At 44.2% G+C, this 20,178-nt stretch overlaps 1 protein-coding gene across 1 annotated transcript in view; it reads left to right on the top strand.

The window, feature by feature from the left end:
- The window catches only part of CROCC2 (ciliary rootlet coiled-coil, rootletin family member 2), a 126,530-nt gene that overhangs the window by 95,294 nt on the left and 11,058 nt on the right, over positions 1 to 20,178 (top strand). Inside the window, exons 25-33 of the mRNA XM_015416057.1 lie at positions 1,097 to 1,335; positions 1,463 to 1,622; positions 2,585 to 2,752; positions 3,620 to 3,971; positions 4,835 to 5,019; positions 8,833 to 8,953; positions 11,524 to 11,687; positions 13,231 to 13,671; positions 17,000 to 17,149. Of these exons, the coding sequence (XP_015271543.1) occupies positions 1,097 to 1,335; positions 1,463 to 1,622; positions 2,585 to 2,752; positions 3,620 to 3,971; positions 4,835 to 5,019; positions 8,833 to 8,953; positions 11,524 to 11,687; positions 13,231 to 13,671; positions 17,000 to 17,149 (1,980 nt within the window). The remainder of the gene's footprint in view (positions 1 to 1,096; positions 1,336 to 1,462; positions 1,623 to 2,584; positions 2,753 to 3,619; positions 3,972 to 4,834; positions 5,020 to 8,832; positions 8,954 to 11,523; positions 11,688 to 13,230; positions 13,672 to 16,999; positions 17,150 to 20,178) is intronic.

Genomic DNA, 20,178 nt, shown 5'->3' with positions numbered 1-20,178 from the left:
CATATGTGGGTGGGGGCTGGAAGAGAAGGGGGCTCACCCTAATCCTTCTCAAAAACAGAACAACAATAACACAGAGCCGGGTGGAATGAACCAGGCCAACAGGGAGGATCTGGACAATGTTAGAACTTTTCAAAGTAAAGAGTTAGTAGGAAAGAAAACAGGGAAAGAAGAAACAGTTATTTGGGGTTCATATAGAATTTGCCCAGCCATACCCTGTCCCCGTTCTGTAATAGATGTTGTAGATAGCAAAAGTAGTACAGTGGATTCTGATTTTTCAGAGAAATGAAATTAAAAAAAAAAACCTTGAGCCCTATTTTCTTCCTCATATAAGATACTGCACTAATACTGTATTAACTCAGGAAATAGCTGTATTATCCTCAGGAATCCTCTGTGTAGTCTTTGGACTATAGTACACTGTACTGGGATGCAGGCTTTTTGTCCTTGGTTGGCATTGACCAGGGCATGTGTTCTGCGTGATGTTCTGTGGGCAAATCATTGCCCATCTCTGGGGCTTTCATCTACATTCAAACTTGATACTTTTGGGGATCTAACCATCTAGGCTTTCATTTCTCCCGCCCTGTGGTTGCTAAGGGGATTCTTCTTGTCTGACTCTACTCCAAACTGCAAATTGCCTGGGGGGAAATTATTTCCATTGTTCACAGTACCCCTTCAGTCATTATTACAATTTTGGCACTTCTATCTTGCTTACTAGGACAGCACACTATGCATGATTTTCTCAGTACATATATTCACCATTTAGTGTAATGAGGATGACACTTCTGTTTTCCAGCTTTGGTAAATGCAGTTGGAAACCCACATTTTAAGCATATGCAGCCATGAAGACCTAAGTTGGAAAATACATACATTGCCCTAGTTACACAAAATGGCGAACATGTGTATTGGAGAATTGTATTGACAAAAAAATGCTCCCAATTAATTAGGCAGCACAGTTTTTAAAAAAGAGTTTGTCTTTAGGATCTGCAATTCTGAGTCACAATTAAATCAAATTGACTTACTTATGAGTAAGCTGACTTAGACATTCACTGCATACTAAAATTTCCAGACTCAGGAGAGTGTGTATTTTTTCTCTTAAAAGGCAGAACAGTTGAGGGCACAACTGCGGCTGGCAGATGATACCCATGCAGGAGTTCGTAAGGAAGTGGTTGAACTTCATTGCAGGTTGCAGGAGACTGAAGAGGCCCGTGATCATCAACAGAAGGAGCTGCTGGAAATCCAAAGGGCTTTGATAGATGAGAGCAGGGAAAAAGAAGCACTACAAAAGTCCAACTCTGAACTCAGAGCAGCCATCAAGAAAGCAGAGAATGAGAGACTCAGGTAGGTAGACAGGGCATTAGGACAGGCTAGTAGGAAAAGGCCCATGCATGTTGCTGCCATAGATGCTTCCACTACACCATGCTTTGAGAGATGTCAACAGTAATAACAGCACATGCATCTGCTTTAGTTTGCAGAGATCCAAGGATGAGAAAGAACAGAAGGTTGCCATCCTGGAGGAAGCACAAGGAGCATTTGAGAGAGAGTTGGGAGAGCTCCGAGCAAATCTGCGGGATGTGGAAAAGTCTCGCATGGAAGCCCGAAGGGAACTTCAGGAACTGCGTAGACAGGTCCGTGCATCCCACATCTTTTAGCAACGTGAGGATGTAATGTTGCAGCCAAAATTCTTTGCAAGCAGAAGATACCTGAGATAATTAGTCTCCAGCAGATGATGCCTCTGTGGTGCCTGAGCAGAGTGAACTGTGACTGAAGCAGCATCGCTGTCCCAAATACCATTTTTACTTGTTTGATGTGTCCTTGAAAACCTTTTTGATAAAGCCCAGGTCTTTTATTCCTCTGTCATAACTCCTGACTTTAACATCTAAACATCTGCCCTGTCATTGATTGTTAGTGCTACATTTTTCCATCTGAAGCTTCCTCAGAACTGGTGCCCTCAATAAATTATACCATGTAAATATAGCAGGTTTATCCAGGGCTCTTTTTGTAGAAAAAGCCCATCAGGAACTCATTAGCATAATAGGCCACACCCAACAGCAGGAACTCATTAGCATATTGGGCCACACCCCTGACAGCACAGCTCATTAGCACATTAGGCCACACCCCCATGTTACCAGACGCGTGCTTATCCAGCCACACCCACCTTTTGCTTGTTATTCTGTTTACCTTGTTTGTTGTCAAAACCCAGGGCTTTTTTGTAGCAGGAACTCCTTTGCATGTTAGGCCACACACCCCTAATGTAGCCAATCCTAATGAGTTTCTGCTGTTGGGTTCCTGTGCGTTCCTGCCCAAAAATAGCCCTGGGTTTATCTATACTTGCAGTGAAGATGTAGAGGCAAAATCTTCTCACTGCAGAAATCAGCATTTATTTATTTATTTATTTATTGCTTATCTAAGTGTAAGAAGGTGGTGCAATCAATCATGGGATATATTTTTTCATGGGACAAACCCAGCAAGTACCTGTTCTAGATATTGCACTCCTTTTGCAGAAGGAAAGACAGCACATGTGAGTCGGACTACTGAGCATGGACTTGTGTGCTGGAGTATGCCTTGTCTTCCTCCTGTCGTTTTGCAGGTGAAGACCCTCGAGAGTGAGAACAGCAAGCAAGCCCAAGAAATCACTGAGCTGCAGCATCGATTGCTACAAGAAGAGCAACAAGGACAGCAGAGCAGCAAAGAAGCCCTGGAACTGAAGCAGAAGATAAGTGATCTGGAGACTGGCCGCGAATCTGCTCACAAGGAGGTAACATTGGGGAAGAAGAGTAGAGTGATCTGGGAAAACTGAGAAGGCAGTAGAGAAAAGCTTGAAGGAATTGGTGTACATGAAGGAACAGAGGAGGTATTTGTGTGGTGCAGATGTATGTTTCTCTTATTTCCTAACATTTGTATAGTAGCAACCGTGTGCTGGGTGTCATATGAGTATATAGAAGAAGAAGAAGAGATTGGATTTATACCCCGCCCTTCACTTGGAGTCTCAGAGCAGCTTACAAACTCCTTTCCCTTCCCCTCCCCACAACAGACACCCTGTGAGGTGGGTGGGGCTGAGAGAGCTCTGACACAAACTGCTCTTTTTCAAGGACAGCTGTGCCAGAGCTTGTGACTGACCCAAAGTCACATCAGCAGGTGCAAGTGGAGGAGTGGGGAATCAAACCCGGTTCTCCCAGATCAGAGTCCGCACACTTAACCACTACACTCTGTGTTCACGGAGGACATGTAGGACCATGTATGTTCATCTAAATGGCTGCCTGTGTTTGTGTGGGTCATGTATGCATAGACAGCAGAGCATAAATGTTTTAGAAGTTTATAGAGGAAGTGCCTTTGTATATGCTTGCAGTACATGCTAAGCAGAGTGACACCCTTCTAAGCCCATTGACTTCAGTGGACTTAGAATAGTGTTACTGTAATGATTGCACTGTTAGGCTGTGAGCTGGTAGGCATGTCCTTACAGATGTCTGGCTAGCTGAGCAACAGGGGTAGGTGGATGTGTACAAAGCACTCGACTAACACAAGTATGGGTGGGACTGTCTATCCATGTACATGTACTGATATGGTATGAATTCCCTCTGTCAATTCCCCTGGGCCATAGTCTTCAGAACTTGTTCTCTTTCAGATGTTGAGTTTGCAGAAAAAGTTGTCTGCCATAGAGGCAGAGGCTCGACTGCGAGAGCAGGATCTCACGCAGAGCCTTGCAGAGAGCCATTGCAGAGAGAAGAAGCTGAAGGATGATCTCCATAGCCTGGAGATGAAGCTGCAGGAGGCAAACAGGATGGGCGATAGCCTCCAGATGCGCCTCAGCACCTGTGAGGGACGCACCCATGGCTTAGACATAGAGCTGGCCAAAGCTGAAACTGCTAAGAGGGAGGTTGAGCTGAAGCTGGTGGCACTGCACTCAACTCTGCGCCGAACACTTGGGCTGGGCAGTCGGAGTCCATCACCACAACGATCCAGCTCCCCAGTCAAAGGTCAGAGTACCCCTATGATACCTTCCATACGGTTGTGGGCTAAGCTTCAGCAAAGGGAAAAAGTAGTGAACAGTCATCATCCTTGCATTCTGAAAGGGAAACATACCCCACCAATAGGACATCACTGAATATCTGCAATGGGGAGCAAAGTGAATTCTGGGGGACGGAGAGAGTGGAAGGAGATGAAAAATGTTTCAGACGTTAACATGGGTTGCTGCTACTTAAGTAATACCTTGGTGAGACATTTGGTTGGGGATGGGCATAGCTCAGTAGCAGAGCACTCACGTGTTCAGAAGACTCCAGGATCTTTCACCTGGTTTCTTCAGTTCAAGGATCCAGAAGCAAGACTGTAGAAGCCCACTGCCTCTGGAAAACTGTTGCCAGATAACACAGACAATACTGGTCTAGAGGGATCTCTGGTCTGTATAACACAGCTTCATGTGTCCTCAGCATTCCATTTTCAATACATGTGGAGTGCTGTAGAAAGCCAAATCCTGGCTGAAACTGCCTTGTAGTTGCACATGACAACTGCAGTAAAGTCCCTCCCTCCTACCACTAAAATCCAGTTCATTCTCCCAGTTTGGCTTCTGAGATTTCATCAGCTACTGTCCACATATGTTCAAGACTATCTTTGCATCTTAAGGTCTAGAAATGGATGGATTCTCAAAATGATGGATTCTCATGGCTTGGTACTCAAAATGATGGATTCTCATGGCTTGGTACTAAATCCATTGCTTATAATAATATAATCACAGAATGCCTATAGTATTGCTTTCCTTCTGCTGTTGTACATTGATTTGGGCCCTAATTTATGGTTATGTTTTAAGTTTGGGCTTAAAGATGGAGATGCTGTATTTTCACAGGAACCAGTGGCCAACAAACACCTGCCTCCCACACTGGATCTCCTGAGAGGAGCCGCTCACGTTCCCCATGTAAGCAGACATCTCCTCTCAGAGGTGAGCATAGCACGAGTGAAATTGACCCGGAAGTAGTCCGAGATGCTTTGAAGGGCTTCCTTCAAGAGCTACGAGATACTCAGAGAGAGAGGGTGAGTGACAAAACCTCTTTTGGCTCTTTCCATTGTTTATTCTTTTTCTTTTTTTGCAAATTCAACAACAAAAGGTCTGTGCATAGTTCCTTTGAAAGTCCTGTTGAACAAAGTGAACTTTATAAACAAGCTTGTATCAAATTAGGCTGGAGGCCTTTCAGAAATCCATAGCATTTAAGTACTTATGGGCATAACTGGTGATACCTTTTATAGATTTTCGTCACTTTTTGCAGTGTAGCCTCTGGGACTGCAATTTGTGCAGAGACAGGCCAGTTGCTGGAGTGTGTGGGAGGGAGGAAGAGGAAGGAAGGGCTATACAATCTCTTCCCTCTTGCTTCATTGTCCCAGTGAAAATTACTATTCCCAAACTTCTTTGATCCCCACTGGAGAAAACTTACTCGTGACTGCAGTTCTTTCACAGCAAAGCCGAAACCAGCTCGAGGACACTGATGGACTGAAAAGGGGAAAGTAAGACCTCCCCCCACCCCCGTGCAGCAGTTTCCCCTGTTCAGATTGCAGCTCCAAAGCCTGTGTTATAAAAAAGCACAAAAAACTCTGAAAAGTTGGTTACAAGGATCACAGACCTAAATGTAATGTGTAATTCTGTCCTGAGGCTATTGAATTTTAAAGACTTAGGACACAATTAGATGTGTCATGGCATAATTACTGATCACCCCCCCCCCCCAACGTTTTATTGAAAGGCAGTTGCAGTTGGACACAGTTTGGATCTAGGCCACAGCACTGGGACATGGTAGCATTAACCCTTTCATTCTGAGTCACTTTCCTGATAGAAATCATCATGTGTGTCCCCCACCTTACTTTGCTACATTAACCCTTTCATTCTGAGTCACTTTCCTGATAGAAATCATCATGTGTGTCCCCCACCTTAATTGCTATTATTAGCCTTGGCATAGCAAAGAAAACAGGGTGGCTTCAGAAATTCATTTACTTGCAACACAGTCTGTTCTGTCCTTCTCCGTGCACGTGCAAGCACTTCTGAGGCTTGTGTTTCCAAGCACTTCATTTAAGATAACATGCCATGCTGCTTTTCCAGTGCCATGTTAGCTTTAAGGGTGTTACCAATAACTATCAGAATCTCTGGATGTGTTCTTAGATGCCTGGGGAGTTCTGTGCATACAAAACCTATCTAATCTTCTCTTGATTTTATTCAGTGACTTTTAAGTGGGTATAGGGAATAGGTTAGTTCTGCCATGTTAGATCCCAAAGGCAATGCACCAATTAATTCAGGAAAAGAGATTCATTTTATGCCACACAACAGAGCAGAATCTTGGCATAATTCTATACAAGATGTGAAACAATTTGAATATATGTTTATCATGGTGCAAGTTGTGGAATATATGACACTGAATGTTATATACGGGCTTTTAAAAGACAGGTGTACTTAGAAGCACATAAAAACACATTGGGTTTGGTGTATTTGTGTGTAGAACATTACATTCGCGTCTGGAAGTTGTCTTGCTTCAGGTTGTACACATTGGGAGAGTTTGGGGAAAAGATTCTCTTCTCAGTTATCTACAGTTATCTGTAAAATGGGTACGTTTCTCCTTGTGTACAAGAAAAATATAAAAATTGTATAGAGCTCCAGTTTGAAAAGATTGCAATACAAATGGTCAACAATATAACTGGGAAGGGGAAAGTGAAATCTAACTTTTTTAGATTTGTTGCTAGTATTTTGATCTAAAGGTCCCAAGCTTTCTTTCCTCAGTCCACATCCTAGCTCTCTGTCAAAAAGTGTGTGTGTGGGGGGAGAAAATCCAAATTTCTGCAAAAGATTTTTGCAACATGAACAAAGTATGCAAATTAAGTAAATATGTGCAAGGATACCAGATTTATGACAGGCACAGAATTGTTTGTTAGCAAGGATCTTTAGACTTTATGAAGGCATAATATTTTCAAGGAATGCATCAATACTTCGATGAGTATGAAGAACGGTATGAAGCAGGACTCAGCACAGAACCCCTAGTGTGCGGAGGCTCTTTCAGGGACCCAGTTCATGTCCCTGGCACTGCAGCCCGTCAGGCTATCCCAGCTCTTGCTCTGCTGGATCACATGAGCCAACCTAGCTCAGTTTGACCCCAAGTTGACTCCCAAGACATATGTTTAGCAACATCCAAGGGCAGTTCAGCCTTTCTCTGTCATGTGCTATTTATTGCTCAAAAGCATGCCTCTTGTAAAAATGCATAAATATTTATACTGTACCAGAATAATTTAAAAAACATGGGCTGTCATAATAATTGTAGCACCAGATCATCCAACGGCCTTTCTGACAAATGGAGAAATCAGTTAATTCCTTCTGGGTTGTATAAAATCTAAGGCATTCCTTCCTTCTCTGCCTTGTCCACTGAGATGCTGTAGTTGATTGTTAGCTTGCGGTAACCAAAACAGCTACAGTCAATAGCATCAACTGAGTTAACACTTTTGTAACTCCATCAGAGGTAAGTCTCACTGAGTGCAATGGACCTTACTTTCAAGGAAAAGTACACAGGGATTGCAGACTAGCAAGAAATGTGGAATATAGTTTTTTAAAGGCTTGAAAGGAAAGGAGGAAAATGCTTTGGCAATGTCTTTTAAATTATTTAGACCAGGGGTCATTTCGTAGAAAAAGAGCTAGGGGGACTCATTAGCATAACTCATTAGCATATGCCACACCCCCTGACATCACCGGAAGTGTGTCCTCCCCACAGCCGGCGGCGACCTCCAGCGGGCACCAGCAGGGAGCTCTAGGCCCCGCCCTCCCGCACCTCACCCGGGGGATGGCGTCCCCCCGCGCCCCCCCCAAATGACCCCTGATTTAGACCGAGGTCTCAAGGAGGACCTTAACTGATAAAATGAAAAGTATCCGTTTCAAGTTTGCCATTAAACTTTATTTTCTGCTCTAGAAAACTGCATACCAGTCCCAGATATTATGTGGATTGATTGGCTACATTTGTTGAATGCTAAAGATAAGGCCATCTGCACATTCTCAAAGGCATTTTTCCTTATTCACATGTTCAAAGGTGGTGACCTAGCATTTAAAATGGGTTCAGAGGCAGTGTAAACTACCAGTTCAGTGAAATCTAGAAATAGGCTGTCCACTCCCTTTGAACAGGCATGTCCATTAACACACTTGCTGAAGAATACTGTCTGCCACTGAAATTAAGATGATTTATACAACCAGTGGTATATTTGTGCTCTTAAGGACAGGTTAAAGTTATAATATTTCAAAATATTTCTGAAAATGTATTATCCATTTCTGCCACAATAAGCAATTTAGGTTTTCAATCTAAACTACTAAAACCAGCTTTGTCAGTTGAAGAAAAACTCTTTGGATCAAATTTTATATAACCTCCCTGTACACTAAACTAATCAGATAAGGCTTTGCTCAGAGGCTCTTCATTTTCTGAATCTAGATCCTTTGGGACAAGGCCTCTTTGGTGGTGGCATCCCTGTGTGGATTCCCACCCCAGAGAAATCCATCAGGACAGTTCTTTCTCATTTTTATTTTAAAAAACTGACAGATGTTTGGCCACACCGCCTGATTTTTATTATGTCATCCATTGAAAATTGACATCATTTTAAGGCTGTTTTAAAATTAATGTTATACTTACTTATTGATTTCAATTTTAGAATAATGAGTTAGGTTTATGTTTGGCAATGCTGTAAGTTGTCTTGAGCCATGTGACAGGCTAGAAATTGCAAAATGATTTTTTAAAAAACAATAACATGCAGTATCTTACTCCTCATTGTATTTCTCTGTCTTCCTTGTTCACAGACTAGAGATACTAACCGTATGATTACCTCCCTTTTTCCCAGGATGACCTGAGGATTCAGGTGATGAATATGAGCCGTCAGATAAGTGAAATGGAGTCCGACCGTGACCAGACAAAGAATCGAATCTTGCAGCTTCAGAAAGTCTTAGCAGACTGTGAAGAAGGCATGTTCTAATGTTTTTCCTCTTAGTTCATTCCTTTCTCTATCTCTTTGGAGAACAGGGGATGCTTTCCTTGCTTTTCATATGAATGTGGCATTCTTGTTTGCTGGCCAGGGAAGATTCTACAGGTGTGATCTCTGTGCTGATTGTAATGAAACCCCCAACTTGGTTTTAAGTGAAAAGCAGCCATCAAAGGCTGTCAGTTTGAGTAGAGGAACAGCAGGATCAGAAGAGGAATGCTTAACTCTTCCTTTTTTTTCTGTTCAAAATCACTCTCTCCCAAGCTACTTTTTCCACCAATGGATCTCCAGAAGTCTGTTTACCCATGAATCTTGGGGTAGAGGAACAACTTTGGAAGGGCCATTTTAGGTGGAATAATAGCTGGAAGAAAAGGGTAAACATCCCCATTCCTGTTCCTGCTGCTTCTTGGCTCAAAATGGCAGCACTTCAAGGTTTTCTTAAAATAAAAGCTAGAATTTCCTTACCTGCAAGTGCAGGCAATAAGTGCTTTGTCACTGTGAAATCAAGTTGTTGTGGCGATTAATAACACATGGTTTTGTCCCATCTTACTTTGAGAATAATATCATTGAAATAATATCACTGAAGGTGTGTGTGAAAGGACAGGGGATGGGGGAAACGGATCCATGCAGTGTAAACATAACTCTTTAGATTTAGGCCTCGCAAGGACAAAGTAAACACACTAGGAGAAATACTGAAACCCTGACTGTACCTTCCATCTCAATAGTCATTGCCACCAACTAGTTAACTAAGTGGTTTGGGAACCTGGAGAGTAAACTCTTTTGGATTAGAAATGAGAAACCCAAAGTGTTAGATTAGAATCTGGGAGACACACGTTTGAATCACTGGTCTATGGTGAAAGCTTACTGGGTCCTTTAATTTTTTTTTAATATGAAAACTGCCCGAAGGGCTTCTTATTGAAAAGTATAGTAGAGAATTTTTAAAATACACATTATTGCCATCTGCTTATACCTGATGCTAGGAGAGTGTTTTTAGGTTCTGGACAAAATTCAGAAGTTGTCCAGTCCCTTACAATCTAAAAGGGCAGGATGGCTTAACATGTCCTTGTCTCAAGAAAGGGGGGCAGAGTCTTAAATTACCAGTGAGTTCTGTCAGAGTCAGTTCTAAGAAAGAGATGAAGTAGGGGGGCTATGCCTGCTTGCCTGCCTCACACAATTCCTATTGCTGTGGCACAGCTAAGTTTTGGGGGCCCTGGGACAAGACATACTATTTGCTCCCCCTGCACGCATAGCTATCTTCCACACATGTATACATGAAATATGGTGTAGTAGTTAGAGTCCTTGACTAGGATCTGGGAGCCCCAGGTCTGAATCCCCTCTCTGCCGTGGAAGCTTGCTGGTTCGTCTTGGGCCCAGTCACACACTCTCAGCCTACTCTACCATACAGATTGGTTATGAAGGTCAAATGAAGGATGTAAGCTGCTTTGGGTCCCCACTGGGGAGAAAGTCAGGGTATAAATTAAATTAAATTTTAATTAAAAAATAGTATAAGGCCACTCCATTATCTTCCAGTGACACCACTGAAGAGTTACACAAGGTTCCTAAGGTCCAAACCCTTCTGAGTACTCCCAGGGTAAAACAGAGTTGAATAACTGAAAGCATTATATTAAAGAAAAAGAATGCAAACAAGCAAATGAGGAAACAGTTGCAGAAATACAACCATTAAGTTAATTTGTGTTGAGCTACAGGTGTTCTGAGTTTCTAGAGTTTTCTTCCAGGAGTAGTAGAAGAAGAAGAGATTGGATTTATACCCCGCCCTTCACTACCCAAAGGTGTCTCAGAGCGGCTTACAAACTCCTTTCCCTTCCCCTCCCCACAACAGACACCCTGTGAGGTATGTGGGGCTGAGAGAACTCTTGACAGAAACTGCTCTTTTTCAAGAGCTACGGCTTGCCCAAGGTCATCCAGCAGGTGCAAGTGGAGGAGTGGGGAATCAAACCCCGTTCTCCCAGATTAGAGTCCGCGCACTTAACCACTACACCAAACTGGCTCGGTAGTACCGGTAGAAATCAGTTTCACAAGCTCAGTACTGTTCATTACAGTAAAGCAAATTACAATAGACATTCTTAAAACCTTCAAAGAAAATTTTTAATGTGTAGGTAGTTCTAAACCAATGACAAACAATTTCTGGTGAAATCAAAGCCTTAATCATAACAACCGTGCAGGGCCATCCTAAGTAGAGTTACACCATTCTATGTCCATTGAAGTTAATGGGTTATAAGGGTGTAACTTAGTCACATAAAATAGAAACCTAATTACCTTTACATATGAGAAGGGCTGGGAGAGAGGCAGGAAGAATATAAACTGGCTATTTTCCGCATTTCAGGTGCTGTCTGGCATAGCTCTTTCCTTCTTAATTTAATACCTCTTTAACTGTGAGCTAAATCTGTCATTACCAGAACATGGATTCAAGTTGGAAGAAGATAAATCAATGCAGTTATTAAGAACAGTGCATGAATAACTCCTTATTCTGCACAAAACCCAATTTGCAATGAATTTGTTTCCTTAAAAAAAACACTTTTATTTTACCTCCAGGCAAACGGGGAACAGATGGACGTCTGAGTAGCGCTCAGGCAGCACTGATGCTACAAGAGGAGACAATTCAGGCAGCAGAGAGGGAGCGACAGGCATGTGCAGAGCAGGTGGTCACCCTAGAGCACAACTTGCACATTTGTCAGGCAAAAAACAGGGATCTGCAGGTATGTAAGTTTTGTTGTTGTTATGCTTTTTGAGGAGGGAAAAGCCATCTAAGGGCATGTCACCAGATTGCTTCTAAAGTACTTCCATCATGAATAATGTAGGATATTTTCTCAAGGATAGTAGATCAATTTTCCATTTTTTAGAGAAAGTGAAATTAATCTAACTTGTTTTAATATGCACAGAATACAAATTCTGGTTCCTAAATCAGAAAGCAAATTAATACTAGAGCAGAGGTCCATCAGTGGCTATTAGCCACAAGGTATAGATAGGGACTCTGGGGCAAGTGATACTCTGTCATCTTGGTGCTTGGGGGGGGGTCAACAGTGGGAGGGCTTCTAATGTCCTGGCCCCACTGGTGGACCTCTTGATGGCACCTGGTATTTCTGGCCACTGTGTGACACAGAGTGTTGGACTGGATGGGCCTTTGGCCTGATCCAACATTGGCATCTCTTATGTTCTTATGATATGTTCTTAAATGTATTTGCCCAACATTTTAAAGGGCTGGGATCATTTTTAAGCTGTTACCTCAAGCAGTGCTCCAGCTGTTTTACTGCACTGAGCTAACATGAAAACTGATAATAGTACCAGATGACATTTCACCCAGTCTCCATCAAAATAATGATCCTTTCCATTTCTCTCCCGGATGCTGCCAAGAGGTTGTGGTGTGGTAAGTTTCCATGTAAATACTTTCTGTAATTCACATTGTGATCTGGGCAGTGTGGTGAGAGGTGGTGTCTTTACCTGGCTGATGGTGCATGAGGTAGGCATCAAAGTTGGGGCCATTTTTGAATTTTCTAATTTGTCCAGGTCATTGAATGAAAATTCCATGGGCATGGATATGCTGCTCACCAGCCTGTATTTCAGCACTCATGTACAGAATTTTTTTATTCCCAGTAATGACAGCACTTGGCATTCCAGGTTGCCATTTCATTACTGTTTCCCAGCAGTTTGATCAGGATTCAAGACTATAAGCTGAATTGGGCTGTGCAATTTGGTTGTATGACAGCCATGGTTCCCAGTTGGATAGAACTTGTGACATTTCTACTGACAAGAAACATATTGCCCCAACCCTAGCTTGTACAGTTCCATACAGGGTTTTTATTATTGTTGTTGGTTTTACTGCATTCTTGATTTAATCTCCCAAGTGCTGATCCAAATGGCAGCTTTCCATGCTTCTTGCAGAGAAGAATAGCTGAAGTGCCCCCCAATTCAGGTGTCCCTGCTGGGATCAGAAGCACTGATAAATGCCTTCCTTTCAGGAAGTGCTACCTATAAGATTGCTGTTATAAAATTATTGTTGCATTTAATCCATCTCTATCCTTCTTTCACTTCACCCATCTCTGAATCTTCATTGATAAGTACATGTATGCTCGTACAACTTGTGTCAGATGCAGGAGCAATTCCAAGTGTTCTTCCTTCATCTGGGATGTATGTAATATGGCTCCAGCAACACCTGGTCTCCTTCTCATTTTCCTGTCCCCCTCTAAGGTATGAGAAATATACACACAGAACATACAGTCCTGAAGTTCTTTTTCTGTTTAGGAAAAAGTCAGTAAATTGAAAGCCAAGGAGGCCAAGCTTGAGACAGAAAAATGGAAGTTAAAGGAAGTCCTGGAAGCAGCAGAAAGCAGGGCCACCAAGCTGGAGCTGAGCCGCAGAGCTGTGGAAGGAGAGCTACAGCGTGCCCACCTCAGCCTGATAGAACGGGATACAGAGATCCAGTCCCTGCAGGAGCAGGCCCAGGTGCTTCACTGTGAGCTTGGAGACAAGGAGAGCAAAACTGCACTGCTGCAGCAGGAGCTGGACCATCTGACTCACTCACTGGCCAGGACGGAGAGTGCTGAAAGCCACCTAAAGGGCAGAGTGCAAAGTTTATCCCAAGCACTGTCTGATGCTACTTCTGGCTCCTCCTCCCTGCAAGAGAACATCTCCCAACTGCAGAAGGCCCTGACTGCAGCTGAGCAAGACCGTCGGCTGCTCCAGGTAGTAGATCCCAAATGTTCCAAAAATGTCCAGGCACTGCCTGTTGATAGATGTGATCCTGAGCCAGGCGATATAGGTGCAATGATATAAATAGTGCTTGGGAGAGGGATGTGTTAAGTCCTCCTGCTCAAGCCTGATTTGTTCCGAAGATTTGGGAAAGATTTGACAAAAGCCTGGATGGCTGCTGTGAGAGTGGGAAATTTGGATTTTCAAGCTCACATGGCAGCCATTTTCTCTGACCCTGCCACCATAGGAGCCATTTCCTTCCCATTGCACTGGAAGCTTTTTATTTAAAAAAAAATTTGCACTAGAATTCTATTGGGTGTGGTAAGACGGCATGCTTTCCGAGCTTTGACCGCGCCTCTAATTTCATCCGGTTTTTTGTGTTCTGGAGAGAAACATTCAGACTTCTCCCTTGCTACCTGCTTCACTGTGCGCGCACCCCGTGGGCAACTGTCCACACTGTCCCACCAGAGGAAAGCTGTCACATGACTTTGACTCTAGTTCCGTATGAGGAAAATGGCCCCCGAAAAGCAAGCCTGACTAGGAACTATTTTCAAAGCTGTCCAACTCCCAGAAACAAGAGAAAGGGTATTGTTCCTCGAGTTTCCCACTAGCAGCCAACCTCCTCCCCCCGGGGGCTCCAGATCCCAAAAAGGTGCTGCAGAGCAGGAGCTCACAGGCATTGATGTAAATCCCAGGGGCATTTATGGGGTTATGTGCATATTGCTACCTGGGAGAAAAAAAGTGGTGCTGAAACAGAAGGGACAGTTCCCTTCTGAAGTGGGTTGATTGCACGGGGGGAAATCCAGACATCTGGAACTGTGCTGGGAATTCATAAACCTTGGACTTTCCCAGGTTCTGAAAAGAATGTGCCAGGAGAGTGGTGAGTACTGGACACCAATGACTGGGGAACAGGATACAGATGTGGATGTCTGAACGTGCACTTTAAATCCACAGGGCTCCAGCAGCAACAACGCACGTCTGACCATACCCATGAATGTACCTTTGTAACAATAGGTATAACAGGTTGTCTGAATTCTCAGTTTTTTAAAAGTAGGTTTCTAGCTCCTTCCCTTGCAGAGATGTAAGGAAAAAAGAATGTCTTCAACAAGGGAAGGAGCTAGAGACTTACTTTTATAGAAATGAAAGCTGGAAGTTTAGAGACCCTGCTACACCTTTTGTTACAACAGTATACTGATATTAAAATATTTTGTTGACATTTTTTTTTAAAAGATTGCAAAAGCCCTGTTGGCTCAAGGGAGAGGAGATAGCCACTTCCAGGGTATTGGGCCAGGGAAACCTGCCACATGGAAGCCCCATTGCTGTTACATTTTATCTGTAGCTGTACCAGCAACCACAAAATCTCATCCCCTTGTTGCAGACAACCTGGTCAGCAAGCAGGCTCTTTTGGAACTCCTTTTACTAAGTAGAATCTTGCCCTTTTGCTGTCCTAAAAAGGTAAAGGTTTCCCTTGCTCGAAAGCCAGTCGAATCCGACTATAGGGTTGCGGTGCTCATCTCCGTTTCAAAGCCGAAGAGCCAGCGCTGTCCGAAGATGTTTCCGTGGTCATGTGGCCAGCATGACTAAACACCAAGGCTCACGGAACGCTGTTACCTTCCCACCGAAGTGGTACCTATTTATCTACTTGCAATTTCTTGCTTTCAAACTGCTAGGTTGGCAGGAGCTGGAACTAGAGACGGGAGCTCACCCCATCTTGCGGCACCCGGGTCTCGAACTGCTGAACTACTGACCTTCCACAGCCTGCAGTTCAGCATCTTAACCACTTGAGCCACCGCAGCGCCTTTGCTGTCCTAGAGAATTCTAAAATTCAGATTCCTTCAACAGTTTGGCAGTGCCATCTCCATGGCTTGGCCTTTAATGAGCAAAAATCAGGCCTGGAAATAGTTCCATCTTGAACAGTTGTCTGTATAAAGGGAGGAGCACAGTTGTAGTGCAGGTTCTCTCTCTCCACTGTGCTGAACTGGAAACGTAGTATAGAAGGGCCATGTTGAGTTGCTATGTAGATCTAGGCTGTGATCAGACAAGCTGTTTGATCCAGTGTCATTGCTGTTCCCTTCCGGACTTAAAATGCATGATCAAACAGTAATATCTGTCATGAGCACCCCATTCTCACCAGTGAATCAGAGTTATTTGACACCGGGGGAAGTCCAATCCTTCCTGGTGTCACCAGTCTCACCCCACATCTCCGGACGTCTGATCAATCCATTGCACTCTCAAGTCACTTAGGAAGTCTGAACATTCCCTTCCAGTTTGGGGCTTTTTTTTTTGAGGCAGTTGGTGAGGTGCATAACTGCATATTTGCACCACTGCTATGAAGCACCACATGTGCATTTATTTTTTTACAGACACCTTTCTCTCTCTCTCTTGCTTCTCAAAACTGTGTTTTTCTTTTAAAAACTTCCAAAGCACAGTTTCAAAAACACTTCCCCCATACTGCACTACATATCCCAGTAGCCTCCTCCAGCAATCCCACTGGCCACCAGCTGCCACCATCCTGCCAAGAGTTTGAAGCACTGCTTCCTATACATGCTTATGCACATGCTCAAAAGACAAATAATTTTAAAAAGTTGCCTGACCACCCCACTCTGTGGCTGCTGTATCTGATCAGTCAACCATGGGGTGAGCACGAGGTGAAGGGTAAGATCAAAACTCTCTGTTATTAAAAAAAACAACCTGGATTAATTAGGGGCAGAGCAAGACTGCAGCCCTAGTGAACCATGCTTTTAAAAGGCTGTGCCTCCATCCACACAGCAAGGATGATCCATTTTGCATTAATTGCCACTGTTAATGCAGAGGCACGTCCAGTGGCAATGGAGCTTCCACATAGGAATTTTCTGTGCATTTTTCTCCATCAGTGGCCATTTTTCTTTTTTCCCCAATGCAGCACTGAAAGGCTTTTTGAGGGTGGCAAACAAAAAGTCCCCCAAAAACTCACCAGTGGCATGACAGGGGAAATGGTGGCTGTGAGGGGCTGACAGAAGGAAAATGTCACTGGTGTGGGCAGGATCTTTGAAAATGTGCACCTTTCTACCCAGATGGCATGGCAATACACTTGACTTCATTCTACCCAACAAGACTGGGGGGAAGCCAATATAGGAAGAGCATACCAGGCTGGAGAGATTAGCCAATTGGAGCATGATTAGACAACAACATCATGTAAATGCTCCAGACAAAGAGGAAGGCTCCGGTTCTTTAGTTCAAGCAGAAAATAATCTCTATGTGGAATCAGCCGCTGTCTACTGAACCAAGTGCCTTTGGATTATTTTGGATTATTTTGTTTCATTGGCTTTCTTCTATTTGCCAGGACCGCTTGGATTCCATGAGACAGACCTTGTCAGACAGCAAGAGGCAGAATCATAACTTAACAGAAACAGTACACTTACTGCAAGATCAGCTGGGTGAGGTGGAACAGCAGTGCAGAAAACTGGAGGGGCAGATGGAACATCTCCAAGAGGTAAGGAGTGATGGGACCGGTGGGTACTGTAAGATGCCATGTTCTTGTGGCTGTATCGACCTCAAACTCGGACAGGACTCCAGCTCATACTTGAGGGAGAATATTTGGTCACTAGGTGAAGGCAAACTGTTTTTCTTCAAGCCTACTCTGACAGATTATGTGCTATGGTTTTAGCAGATGAATGTCAATAGCCTACCTGCGTACGGTCTCTGCAGCATAGGCAAGGGATATGTCCTCTCCCAATGCCAAACTCTACTCCTCTGTTAGTCAGAGTTCTGCAAGTTGTTTTCAAGGCTACAGTTGTCACCATTCATTGAATTTGAATTGTAAGCAGGTTTGGGAGCCATTCCAGCTGGAAAAAACTGAGTATAAATATAGTAAATTTATAAATATCGTTGCCTTTATAACAGATGTGTAAATGCAGATGATATGCAATACACACTCATTGCAAATGCAGCATGTTAACGCACAGACCTTCCACTTTGCTATCAATAGCTTCATGAAGGAAACAGATGAAAGGGGAATCATAGAGAAGCACAAAGCTTCAGTTTCTGTATGCAAGTAACGTTTGGTTTGTGGACCCATCCCATGACTTCCCAGTCTGTGCATTATTCTTGCTCTTTCATATTTTGAATGTAATCCAAATAATGTATTCAGGGTTCTCCCTTTAAAAAACCCCTCAGTTCTTACATATACAGAGTTTTCATTTCATATCTGTCCCTGGGCTACCTGCTTTCCTGTCCTGTTCAGAGAAGGAACTAACATATAGCTCCAAGGCACTGGTTCAAGTTCGTAGAAATAATTTGTCACACATGTGTTTGGTATCAGCAGGGACACTCTTGGATCAGCCTAATTAGCTCTAGTGATGGGGAGCAAAATCCAAACCATGTGGCAGATCTTTTTCCTAAACTTAATGCAGGACTTTTCAAGCTGACCTTCGTGCCTCACAAGGTACCCCTTCCAAAAATGTATACATTAAAAGGTGGTCCACATCTTTAGTAAGCCCTTGTCCCTTTCTCCAGCTACAGACTTGCACCTTTTTTATGCCTGTTTAGTCTTTGTTGTTTCCAACCAGTTTGATGTGGTTGGACCATAGAGATAGCTGCTTCCCCTGCATCCACAGTGTGCAAACCTCATGGGGACCGCTTTGGCTAAATTGTTTTTGCGTGGCCAGGTCTTTGAAGCAGCAAAGAGTTTCTCATCCAACTTATCATTAAGTCTGCACAGCAGTGCCTCAGTAGAGGATCATGTGCTGGTCATGACGGTTGTCCTTCCGGTACACTGTTATTGTCATGCCTGCCCTTGATGCAGCCCCAGAGCCAGCTCCTGACAGCCTAAGAGGGGAGGATTCAGTGCCTTTAAGAGCTGAAGAAGCATCAGGATCTGCACCTACTGTAAGTACTGAGGAGGATACATAGCAATCTGAGTCAACTACAGGACGGTTTGCACCTGGGATTGAGCAAGCCATAAGCCGCTCACCACCTGCATCTCCCTCACCTGTAAGTAGACTTAGGGATCAGAGACGTCAGGAGCTGGCTAGCCTACGAAAAGAAGCACATTGAAGAGGGCAGAGATCCTTGAGCCCTGAGTTTTAACAGCAGCCAGGACCTCGCAAAAAGGTGCTAATGAGTTAATGGGCCAGAGCACTATTTAGTAGGGCCTCTGGCCATGAGCAATTTGTGCTGGCAACCTCGTTCATAGAACCAGAAGCTCTGCACCTTGATTCCTGTTTGACTCTGTGGCTTTTTTGGACTCGGCTTGTGTTTGGACTACTCTGGCTCCTGAATTCCAGCTGTGAACCTGACCACGCCCTCGGCTTTGCTCTCTGTACTCTGACCTCTGGTAACGTTTGACTACGGCTTTGTCTGGTGTTTTGGGACTTGTTTAATGCTCTGCTGACTGCTCTCCCGGCTGACCTTGTATTGTGACTCCCCCTGTCTGGCTGCCTCCCTGGCTCTACCGTGACAGTTATCCCCAGGTTTTTGAACTGCCCTCCCTTCTCAGCACTGCTGATGCCCCGCTTGCCTGGCCACTGCCCCCCCCCCTCTCAACCACCGCTCTGTCCACCGTGTTCCATTCCACTCCTCCACCTGACTGCTTCGAGGGCTGTTCCAGGCTGTCATCTCCTGACCTGCTCAGTGGGCTGGCTGGCTCATGTGTTGGAGGGGCTGCAGAGGCATCTAGTTCTCCTGCTTACCCTCCCTCCCACCCCACACTGCTGCCTCTTCAGCGGAAGGGGGGAGCCGCCTGCTGGCCTCGAGTGGGGGGGAGGCAGCAAGGCTAGCAGCTCCGGGTTCTCCCCGATGCCTGCCGGCCGGTAGAATTTATTTATTTATTTATTTATTTGTTAGACTTATATCCCGCCCTTCCACATGGGCTCAGGGTGGCTAACAAGAGGCAATTGCCATACATAACACTAAAACCAGATAGAACAATCAATTAAAATCGGTGCTCACAACAATAGAACAATAGCAGTGGCAGAGCAGCGCTGGTGGTGAGAACCCAGGCACACGGGTGCAGCTACCTCCCCCTTCCCCCATCGATTGTAAGCTTTGAGATTCTTCTGGAAACCTGGGGAGTCCTCAAAGTTTGAATAAATACCTGTTTTCCACATAATAAGCTATAATGTATAATAATAGTTATATATTATGTGAATTATATAACTACAAGAGGGTGACCCGCGACACTCGTGGGGGGGGGGAGGAAGCAGCAGGAGTTGGGAAGTCGGCGCTGCTCTCTCTCCCTTCCCCCCTCTAAGCTGTTAAGTCTTGTGAGCAAAGATTCTACTGTGTGAGCGTACTGGCATTAAAGTTGTGAGCGAGTGATTTGGCTACTGCATAAATCAGTTTGCTCTGGAGCCCCATCCTTACTGAGTGAAGACAAAAAGATGTGAGCCAGAGGCTAAAAACTGTGAGCTCGCTCACACTCATTCAGCTTAGAGGGAAGAATGGACTGGAGTCACTCTGTATATAATAGGCAGGCCAGTAGCTAACAGTCATGGGGGTGGCGCCGCCGGGGGTCTCTGGGAG

Source organism: Gekko japonicus, unplaced genomic scaffold, assembly GCF_001447785.1.
Source record: "Gekko japonicus isolate JY-2015 unplaced genomic scaffold, Gekko_japonicus_V1.1 scaffold300, whole genome shotgun sequence".
NCBI lineage: Eukaryota > Metazoa > Chordata > Lepidosauria > Squamata > Gekkonidae > Gekko > Gekko japonicus.
This window is presented reverse-complemented; position numbering and strand designations above follow the sequence as displayed.